The sequence below is a fragment of the Cervus elaphus genome, chromosome 5, assembly GCF_910594005.1.
Source record: "Cervus elaphus chromosome 5, mCerEla1.1, whole genome shotgun sequence".
Lineage (NCBI taxonomy): Eukaryota > Metazoa > Chordata > Mammalia > Artiodactyla > Cervidae > Cervus > Cervus elaphus.
Genome location: NC_057819.1, coordinates 113,071,460 through 113,083,092, shown reverse-complemented (window position 1 = coordinate 113,083,092; position 11,633 = coordinate 113,071,460). Strand labels below are relative to the sequence as shown.

General features: G+C 38.3%; 1 protein-coding gene across 1 annotated transcript; it reads left to right on the top strand.

Annotated features, from left to right (window-relative positions):
* KRT27 (keratin 27) lies at positions 1 to 5,650 on the top strand. Its single transcript, XM_043904494.1, has 8 exons — positions 1 to 499; positions 966 to 1,048; positions 1,832 to 1,988; positions 2,235 to 2,396; positions 2,479 to 2,604; positions 4,301 to 4,518; positions 4,728 to 4,777; positions 5,331 to 5,650. The coding sequence occupies exons 1-8, from the start codon at positions 56 to 58 to the stop codon at positions 5,471 to 5,473; spliced, it is 1,383 nt and encodes a 460-aa protein (XP_043760429.1). The 5' UTR covers positions 1 to 55; the 3' UTR covers positions 5,474 to 5,650.
* Positions 5,651 to 11,633: the final 5,983 nt, after the last annotated feature.

The window sequence follows — 11,633 nt, the reverse complement described above, 5'->3', positions numbered from 1 at the left end:
AGGACATTTGCCATCAGAGCTTCCCTCCAGAAACAAGCAGGGCAGTCTAGACACCATGAGCGTGCGCTTTTCTTCTGCATCCAGACGCCTTGGCTCCTGTGGGGGAGCTGGCTCTGTGCGGCTCTCCAGTGGGGGAGCCGGCTTTGGGGTCGGCAGCACAGGCAGCGTGCCAGGCTTTGGAAGCGGCTTCACCTGCGCCTTTGGAGGAAGCTCCTCTGCAGGAGGCTACAGCGCGGGGCTGGGCGGAGGAAATGCTTCCTGCGCCGCCTTCACTGGAAATGAACATGGCCTCCTCTCCGGCAATGAGAAGGTGACCATGCAGAACCTCAACGACCGCCTGGCCTCCTACCTGGACAACGTGCGCGCCCTGGAGGAGGCCAACGCCGACTTGGAGCAGAAGATCAAGGGCTGGTATGAGAAATTTGGGCCTGGTTCCTGCCGCGGTCTCGATCATGATTATAGCAGATACTTCACGGTAATTGACGACCTTAGGAACCAGGTAAGAAATACAGTGTCATGAGGTTTAGTACCTGTAAGGGTAATTAGCCGCATAGGCACAGATGCCTAAATTATCACAGCGAGGCTTTGCTCTCAGCTGCTAATTTTAGGTAGTTTATTAATATTAAAACTAATTTATAAATTCTGGTCTTCAAACATGGCTCACTCATCATCTGGTATGTGGTATGCATGTTTATGCTTTCAGAAATACTAAAATATCAAAAACTGCCCAATGTCTCCAGTTATATATTTACATAGAAAGTTTTCCATAGAAAGTTTTTTTCTTTTTTAATGGGTAAGATAGAGAGTAAAAGAGGCTATACTTAAATTTTCTGTTTTCAAGGATCATCTTCTTGCAAGAGACAGGATGCCAAAAATATTGCATAATTTTATAGTTGACTTTATTTCAAGGAAATCTGAATTTTTAAAAATATTTCCTCATTCTTAACTAATTCTCCAATTATCAGATAATTTCTGCAACAACAAGCAATGCCAATGTTGTCCTGCAAAATGACAATGCAAGGCTCACAGCTGATGACTTCAGACTAAAGTAAGTGGAGCTGAAAAGAAACCAAAACAGTTGCCTAAGCCTTTCCCTCTTTTATTTAGGCTATTTGAGGTCATCTCCATTCTTTATTTGTTTTAAACCAAATGCATGTTCGAATGACTTACTGAACTATATATTTTATTGGGAAATTGGGGGACTGACACAAATGAATGTCAAAGTCATACAAAAGGGAATTTTGAGTTTTCTCATTCTCTTGTGTCAAAGAAATTTATTTATTTTTATGATTATGAATGATCTACCTGAAGTTTGGAGTATATTTTAACAGTTGGACTTAAAAGCTTAGTTTGAAGGGTTTTTTGTTTTGTTTTATACAGTTTCTGCCTTAACCTTTTTTAATATCCTTTCTGAGTTTATTATATTTTATTCTATTTGCCATGCCTTGTGGCATGTAAGATAATTAGTTCCTCCAACAGAGATGGAACCCCCTGCAGTGCAAGTGCAGAGTCTTAACCAGGAGACCATCAGTGAAGTCCCTTAGCTTGAGTTTTATGATGACCTAAAAGGTGATGATGGGGCTTCCCTGGTGGCTCAGAGGGTAAAGAATCTGCCTGCAGTGCAGGAGACCCTGGGTTCAATCCCTGGATTGGGAAGATCCCCTGAAGAAGGGAATGGCTACCCACTCTAGTATTCTTGCCTGGAGAATTCCATGGACAGAGGAGCCTGGAGGGTTACGGTCCACGGGGTGGCAAACAGTGGGACACAACTGAGTGACTTAACACAAAAGGTGATGACTGATGTGATGACGCTTTCCAATATTTTTCTAAGGTTTGAAAATGAACAGGCCCTCCACCAGAGCGTGGACGCGGATGTCAGCAGTTTGCGCCGGGTCCTGGACGAACTGACTCTGTGCAGAACGGACTTAGAGATTCAGCTGGAGACACTCAGCGAGGAGTTGGCATACCTCAAGAAGAACCATGAGGAGGTAGGTGGTCTCCCTCCCCTGTTTAAAAACTTTTTAAATAAAAATGTTTAAAAATATGTTTCAGATGACAAATATAATATCTTGAATTCAAGAAAGAAATTGTTGATTTCTCCATATGGCTTAGATGGTCTGAAATGTTTCTGTTCATCTCCTTCCAAAGAAACCCTAACAGAAGTTTCTAAACATATGGATCGTGTCTGTCTGGCTCCTTCAGAAATATTCCGATCCCAACATGGTTTCTTTTAGGAGATGAAGGCTCTGCAGTGCGCGGCCGGAGGCAACGTGAACGTGGAGATGAACGCGGCGCCCGGCGTGGACCTCACGGTTCTGCTGAACAACATGCGGGCCGAGTACGAAGCCCTGGCGGAGCAGAACCGCAGGGACGCAGAGGCCTGGTTCAACGAAAAGGTAAAAAGCAAGCTAGGATGCGCTGACTTGGCACCCGGTGCTAACGCAAGCATCGCTCATAACAAGGCCCATAATGTTTCAGAGCGCTTCGCTGCAGCAGCAGATTTCTGATGATGCGGGCGCCACCACCTCAGCTCGGAATGAACTGACAGAGATGAAACGTACTCTTCAAACCCTGGAGATTGAACTTCAGTCTCTCTTAGCGACAGTAAGTAAAAATGACACCAAAGAGTTGCTTTAGAAGTTGAGGGGAAAAAATTAGTTTTTCTGCCACCTGTTGTTATTAATTTTCATTTTTATTCAGTCATTACTCTGCCTGAAATAAGATACATTTGCATTTTTTCACAGTGGAATATCTTTGGCCTGAAAATTATACCAAGATGCTAATAATTGTCAAATGTTAGAATTAAAAAATACAATGATTTTTTAGGTACTCAAAAAGAAACAGGGGCTAAGACTCTGCACTCCCAATGCAGGAGACCCAGGTTCCATCCCTGGTCAGGGGACTAGATCCCACATGCTGCAACTAAAGATTCCACATGTTACAACTAAGACTTGGCACAGCCAAATAAATAAATAAAAATAAAAGGTAAAAAAAACCAAAGAAAACAGTTTTTACCCTGAGTCTTCTCTCCCACGTCAGAAGATCAAAAATCACTGTTCATGGAGTGCAAAAACACACTTGCACCCATCCTAGTTTCTTTATCTAGCATTCCTTTGGGCCACTTAATTTTAATTGGAACACTTACAGGTTCCCTTTTAAGTGACATAAACAAGCAAAGTAGAGGCATGAAGGCTGCCCATAAAGCTAAACATGCATGACAATAATATTAATAATAACCTTTTTCATTAAGGGTTGCCCAGCACTTTCACCCATTGTGAGTTCACAATAACCCTGGGTCTCGGGCAGACCAGACTTTATATTTCATGTTATTATTTCCAAGAGAAGAATCTGAGGTTCAAAGAAGTTAAGCAGTTTTCCAAGAATCCCACAGTCAGATACAAAGGTACCCGAACTTCTCTCCAAATTTTCTAACTCCCACGTCTATACTTTTTCCACTGTGGCTAGTAAACTTCCAGAAGAGGCTATAAATATATGTAAAATTCTTGCAGGTAGAAGAATAAGACACTCTCATTGTCATCCCATGTAAAATTACAGCAAGCACCCATCTGTGGGATAAACCCATAAAGCCAATGAATCAAACTATTTAAAGCCTAAGAACACCACTCTTTTCTTGGGATCATTCTACTTCCAGAAAATTTATGCAGAGGTTACTTTTTTAAAGTTTTTTTAAAATGCATTTTTAGCTGCATTCAGTCTTCATTGCTGCACGTGGACTTTCTCTATTTGTGGCGAGCAGGGACCACTTTCTGGTTGCAGTGTGCAGGCTTCTCATTACAGTGGTTTCTCTTGTTGCAGAGCATGAGCTATAGAGTGCAGGCTCAGTAGTTGTGGCACATCCCCTGCATTGTCAGGCAGATTCTTAACCACTGCACCACCAGGGAAATCCCAGGATTACTTCTTTAATGTAACAGCTATAATCCTCATGACACAAAGCTGCCACACAATTAGAAATGAGTTCACAAACTGTAGGGGGACTTTAATTCCTGGAAAAAGTGGCAAACTGTACCAAAGCACAGGGTAAGTGAGAGGAGACAGATCTTTAGACTGTGTCCTAAGAGAAAACAAATTTTCTAACACACATGGGGATATGAGTAGCATTTACCACCAACTGTGCTATTCTCCAATAGATTAAAAATAGTATGACATCTAATAAGGGCAACAATTAATATTAAACAAGAGGAATACAGTTATGATGTAAGGATAACTCAATATCTCTTAAGTGCTTTGAAATATCCTAAAACAGTGACATCATCTACTAAATTGTCTCACTGATCCTCAGAAACACTCACTGGAGTGCTCCTTGACGGAGACGGAGGGCAACTACTGTGCCCAGCTGGCCCAGATCCAGGCTCAGATCGGAGCCCTAGAGGAGCAGCTGCACCAGGTCAGGACCGAAACCGAGGGCCAGAAACTGGAATACGAACAGCTCCTGGACATCAAGGTCCACCTGGAGAAAGAAATCGAGACCTACTGCCGCCTGATAGATGGAGAGGATGGGTAAGTAGTATTTACACTGAAAAATCTATTTTAAGATTATTAAAAACTTTTTTGAAATCCAAATACAAAGTGTATATGATCTAGGTCATGTGTACATAAACTCCTCCTAGTGTTAAGAGTCCGTTATCTCCCATCTTAAATCATTCATCTTAAATCAATTTCTTGCAAAACAGTGTGAAATATCTAATACATACTTTATGTTTTTACAGCTCCTGCGCTAAATCAAAAGGCTATGGTGGGCCAGGAAATCAGATAAAAGGTAAACAAAAGCTGGGTTGAGCATTCAACATTTGTATATGTTTCAAGGAATGAGTTATTTCCCCTTTATGAATTTGATAAATTCTACCAATTCTTGTCTCATTTAACTTTTTTCTTTTTTTAAAGTGAAGTATAGTTGATTTCCAATGTTGTATTAAGTTCTGCTATACAGCAAAGTGATTCAATTATATATATACATATACGTAGTCTTTTTTAATATTAGTTTCCACTGTGGTTTGTCATAGATTATTGAATATAATTCTGCATGCTATACAGTAGGAACTTGTTGTTTATCCATTCTGCATATAAAAGTTTACATCTGCCAAGCCCAACCTCCCAACCCATCCATCCAAACCCCTCCCCCAGGTGACCACCAGTCTGTTCTCTGTATCCCCGATTCTGTTTCTGTTTCGTAGATAGGTTCATTTGTGTCATCTTTTAGATTCCCCACGTAAGTGATGTCATATGCATTGTCTTTCTTGTTTTGACTTAATTCACTTAGTATGATAATCTCTAGTTGCATCCATATTACTGCAGTATATATATCATTTTAGATCCATCTAAAGCCACCGTGGTTAAAACAATTGTTGAAGAAATAGATCCTCGTGGCAAAGTTCTGTCATCTAGAGTTCACACTGTGGAAGAGAAATCCACCAAAGTCAACAACATGAAGAGTGAGCAGAGGGTGCCTTCCTGAGCCCAAAAGGTTGCCCTAAATCAAAATATGAAATCAAAGCTAGGTTCCTAAATAAGAGCCCTGATTTCTCTGCTTTTCTTCCCATGAACTTTAAAAAAAATTATTTTTAGAATAGTAACATTTCTTTGGCTGTCTCTGTGGTGGTGTTTCAATAAAAGTTCTTCCTCTTGCAAGTCATCCTCACTGGTTCTGGTCAGTCTTTGCATTTTAAATGTACCCACCCACCCACCCATCCCCACCAACAGAAGCTGAATTTGTTTTTAATTTCTTCTCTTTAATGCAATGGTCTTCACAAGTTAGGTGTTAAGTTTAACAGGCAAAAAACTAGTTGGTGTCTTTTTCATATCTTTGTCAAATTTTAAACCTTCCTTCCTTCAGTAAATACTTGTTGAGCATATACTACCAACAGTAAGAGTAATAAAATCCAGTCACTGAGTGCAACACACTCATTGAAGTGGAAATAAAAGGAATTGAAGAATCAGAAATAAATGACATAAAGACTAGAATGACATTAGAAAAGGTCAACAAAACTGAGTTGGGTTTTTTTTTTTTAAAAGATAAAATTGACAAATCTTTAACTAGACTAACCAAGAAAAAAAGAGAGAGAACTCAAATAAATAAAAGTATCAATGAAAAAGGAGACATTACAACAGATGCCTGAAATACAAAGGATCATAAGAAAACACTAGAGGGACTTCCCTGGTGGTCCAGTAGCTAACACTTCATGCTTTCAATGCAGGACACCCAGGTTCTATCCCTGCTCAAGGATCCCACATGCTTCAACTAAGAGTTTCCATGCTGCAACTAAGACCCAGCACAGACAAATAAATATATAAAAAAGAAAATACTAGAGTATTTAAATACCAACAAAATGGATAATTTGGAAGAAACAAATTCTTAGAAACATACAATTTACATAGACTGAATCATGTAGAAATAGAAAATTTGAACAGACCAATAATGAATAAAGAGATTGAATTGGTAATCATACCCCCTCAGCAAAGAAAAGCCCAGGACCAGGTGGTTTCCTGGTGAATTCTACCACTTAAAGAAGAATCAATGCCTATCTTTCTTAAACTCTTCCAAAAAATTAAATAAGAGGGAAATTTTATAAACTCATGTTACAAAGCCAGCATTACCCTGATACCAAAGATAAAGACACTACACGATAATAAAATTATAGGTCAATATCTCTGATGAACATAGGTGCAAAAGTCTTCAACAAAATATTAGCAAACAAATTCAAGAGCATATTAAACGGGTCATAAACCATGATCAAGTGGGATTTATCCCTGGGATGCAAGATGCTTCAATACATATAAATCAATAAATGTGATATATCACATTAACAGAAGGAAGGATAAAAATCATATGATCATCTCAATAGAGGCCAAAAAAGCATATGACAAAATTCAAACCCTTTCAGGATAAAAATACTCAAAAAATTTGGTATAGAAGGATGTATTCCAGTACAACAAAGGCCGTATATGATAGTCCCACAGCTAACATCAAACTTAATGGTGAAAAGCTTAAAGCTTTTCCTCTAAGATCAGGAACAAAAAATCTTTTCTTCTAAGATCATGTCCACTCTTGCCACTTTTATTCAATACAGTACTGGAAGTCCTAGCCAGAGCAATTAGGTAAGAAAAAGAAATAAAAGGCATCCAAATCCAAAAGGAAGAAGCAAAACTGTCTCAGCTTGCAGATGACATGATCTTAAATATAGAAAACCCTTAAAACTTCCTCAAAAAACTATCAGAACTAATAAATTCAGCAAAGTTGCAGGATACAGCTCAACATTTTTAAAAAATCAGTTACAGTTTTATATACAAATTATCCAAAAAAATTAAACAATCTTATTTACAATAGCATAAAAAGAATAAAATACCTAGCAATAAATTTAATCAAAGAGATAAAATATTTGTACACTAAAAACTATAAAACATTGATGAAAGTAATTATAGCAGAGGCAAATAAATGGAGAGACATTCAAGTTCACAGATTGGAAGAATTAATATTGTTAAAATGTTTCTACTATCAAGATGCTCTACAAATTCAAACAATCCCTATCAAAATCCCACCTGTATTTTTTTACAGAAATGGAAAAAAATCCTAAAATTCATAGAGAAACACAAAAGACTCTTGATAACCAAAGCAATTTTGGGAAAGAACAAAGCTGAAGGCATCACACTGCCTAATTTCAAAATATATTACAAAGTTACTGTAATTAAAACACTAGGGTAGATATATAAATAGCCAATAAACACGTGAAAGGAGGCTGAAGTTTACTAATCATTAGGGAATGCAAATCAAAACTGAAAGGAGATACCACCTCATACGCAAGTGAATGACTACTGTCAAAAAAAATAGAAAATAACAAGTGTTAGTAGGGATGTGGTTGCCAGGTGCTGCGAAGAGGAGGGAATGGGGAGTTATTGTTTAACAGATATGAGTTTCAGTTTTATAGTATGAAAACAGTTTTGGAGATGGATATTGGTTGCAAACATTGTGAATGAATATATTTAATATCACTGAACTACACACATAAAATGGTTAAGTGGTAATTTTATGCTTTGTGTATTTTACTGCAATTGGGAGGGAAAAAAACAGTATGGTGGGAGGGGGGAAGACAGACCTAAACCATTGAAACAGAATAGAGAACTCAGAATTGAACTCACATGTATACAGTCAACTGATTTTTGACAAGGGAGCCAAGGATACATAATCAGGAAAGGACAGTTTTATCAACAAATGGTATTGGGAAAACTGAATATCCACATGTGAAAAGAATAAAATTGGGCCCCTATTGTACTCTTTTCATACTGTTCATAGAGGATGAGATGGTTGGATGGCATCACCAACTCGATGGACATGAGTTTGAGCAAGTTCCAGCAGTTGGCGATGGACAGGGAAGCCTGGCATGTTGCAGTCCATAGGGTCACAGAGTCAGACATGACTGAGCGACTGAACTGAACTGATCATACACTATTCACAAAATCAACCCAACACGGGTTAAAGACCTAAATATCAAGACCTGAAACTATAAAACTCTTCAAAGAAAACATAAGGAAAAGCTTCTTGACATTGGCCTTGGCAATGGTTTCTCAGATTTGATACCAAAAGCAATAGGCAATGAAACCAAATATATATCCAGGACTTTTTAACATAACTTCCAGGGGGAAAAAGTCAAAATAATGATAACGAATACTTGCTATGTGCTAGGGTCTATTCTGTGCATGCATGAAGCTCAGTGTCTGACTCTTTGTGACACTATGGACCATAGCCCACCAGGTTACTCTGTCCATGGGATTCTCCAGGCAAGAATACTGGAGTGGGTTGCTGTGTCCTCCTCCAGGGGGATCTTCCCAACTCAGGGATTAAACCCAAGCCTCCTATGTCTCCTGCATTGGCAGGTGGGTTCTTTACCACTGGCACCACCCGGGAAGTCCATGGTCTGTTCTAAGCATCATTTAATTCTCACAACAACACTATGAGGTAGATTCTATTAACACCCTCTTTTTACAGATAAGAACACTGAAGCAGAGAGTGATTAGATAATTTGCCCAAGGTCTCTCAGCTAATAACTGGAGTTGCTGGAATGCTAATCCACGCAGTCTGGCTCAGTCTGTTTGCTTAATTACAACATAACACCATGCTAGTGAGAACTTCAGGCTTCCACCTTCCAGCAAAGGAAGGAATTTAAAAAAAAAAAAAAAAAACCTACTAAATCATCCTAACTCCAATCAGTCTGAGATTAAGCAGTCTCAGAGTTTCCTTCCCAAACGAATCAGGGAAGCCATTTTGTGAGAAGAATTAGCACACCAGAGTCTGATTCTCAGAAAAAAACTAAGAATCTGGTGACAAAACAAACTTCATCTGTGTTTAAGAAACACACTTTTTTAAACTTGGCTAGAAGAAATGTAGAATGTTAATTTTAAACAACCGCAAAAGATACCAAAAAGTAAAAGTAAAGTTGCTCAGTCGTGTCCTACTCTTTGCGACCCCACGGACTGTAGCCTACCAGGCTCCTCTGTTCATGAGATTTTCCAGGCAAGAGTACTGGAGTGGGTTGCCATTTCCTTCTCCAGGGGATCGTCCCAACCCAGGGATCGAACCCGGGTCTCCAGCATTGCAGACAGATGCTTTACCGTCTGAGCCCAAAGCATATATGAAATTAAACACTAAATTTATCAGGGGAAAAATTAGCATCCAATCATTAGAATAAGATAATGTAAGGAATAACTTTATCCTGAAATAAGCAGACATTAAAGCTGCCTAACTTAAAGTTTGTATGTTCAATTATTTTTGAGCACCGACATTGTTGTTGTTCAGCTGCTAAGTCATGTCTGACTCTTCATGACCCAATGGGTTGCAGCACACCGAGATTTTCAATCCTTCATTCTCTCCCTAAGTTTGACCAAGTTCATGTCCATTGAATTGGTGATGCTATCCAACCATCTCATACTGTTCATGGGGTTCTACCTACACTATGTATATTATATAATGAATTTACTAATACCTAATAGATTCTCAAGAAATGATAATGATATGCAGCTGAATACACATTTCTTATCGTTAATAAAATAACCACTGTCAGGGGAGAAATATATAGATAGAACTAGCTTAGAATATTTAACCCTGTCCCCCACTTCTAGAAAGGACTAAAGCATGTCTAAACTTTTGTAGTAATTGTTAGTTTGGAGGAAATCTATGATTAAAAAACTCAAGAGGTTTGCCCTTATGAGTAAATAGATAACAATGTTTCACAGCGTTTAGCATCATACATTCCAGTCCTGCTTTGTTATAGAAATGCTTTATAATCTGTGTTGCCTCTTAGCTTCACAGTCAACTTGTCTTCAAAATGATTTTAATAATACATGCTTACCTTATGACACAAAAGATTATCATTTAATTAGTATTTATAAAAGATCTAGAGATAAGCAGATTATGTTAATAACACTTTGCAGTCTCATAATACCTCTTATCCACGAAACTCAAGACTTATCAACTATTACGCTGACAACATACTCTGTTTTTCTTGTATTACTCATGGGAAACATGGACAAAAACATTGAAATTTTGACCAGGTCACTACAAAATCAGTACCAAGTTTCGAAATATGAGCTGAATCTCTTACTACACATTGTTCTAAATGTGTCCCAGTGGTCTCAGTTTGTTTTACCTTAATTATCTTTAAATACTTTGGATCAAAAAATATGGATTTTTATGGATTCTGGTACACCAAATATCATTTAGAAACAATAATGTTAGATGTTTTCCAAAGGTATCCACAACATTGACAACTCTTTTTCAGAAAAACTACTGTTTCAAAACTATTTGGACACATAATCGGTTAACCAATCAATTTGCACCATTTTAAGTGATGGACAGCTGACCCTGTCTGACATGTGTACTTTATTATAATAATTTAAATAATTAACACTTACAAAATGTTTGCGCCCACCCAACTGTGTTGTAATCATTAATTATTGGAACTGCTCAACATTCATTTGAGACTTTTCAACATTATTATTTTCATTTGCCCAACAGGGAAAAGAAGCACAACCAGACAGGATAACTTCCCGTGGGCATCAAGGCAGAAAAAGGAAGACTCTGCTCAACAATGACAACTAATCTTTTACCTAGAGTACCATGATTATTGGCTTTCTAAGTAGTGATGAAAAACCCCCTCTTTTTCATATACTTTACTCCCTCCTCACCAACATGAAGCTCATTTCTCAAAAAAAATTCATAATGTCTCAAATACATACATTTTTGGGCTTCCCTGGTGGTTCAGAGGTTAAAGCGCCTGCCTCCAATGCAGGAGACCAGGGTTCAATCCCTGGGTCGGGAAGATCTCCTGGAGAAGGAAATGGTAACCCACTCCAGTATTCTTGCCTGGAGAATCCCAGGGATGGAGGAGCCCGGTAGGCTACAGCCCACGGGGTCGCAAAGAGTCGGACATGACTGAGCAACTTCATTCATTTAAACTATAAAACATTAAACAATATTTTTGAGTTAGAAAGATGAGCAATTTGGAGGCTCAGAAGTTACTTGAGTAGACATTCTGTTCCTGGACTAAACCAAGAAATCTCAATACAAATAATTTTTCTGTCAATGCCACATACTCATTAATTTTAGTTAAATTGATAAGCAAAGT

Coding starts and splice junctions, on each gene's coding strand:
- KRT27 (XM_043904494.1), top strand. CDS start 56: ATGAGCGTGCGCTTTTCTTCTGCATCCAGACGCCTTGGCTCCTGTGGG. Junction 500..965: donor TTGACGACCTTAGGAACCAG/GTAAGAAATACA, acceptor TCCAATTATCAG/ATAATTTCTGCAACAACAAG. Junction 2,397..2,478: donor AGGCCTGGTTCAACGAAAAG/GTAAAAAGCAAG, acceptor ATAATGTTTCAG/AGCGCTTCGCTGCAGCAGCA.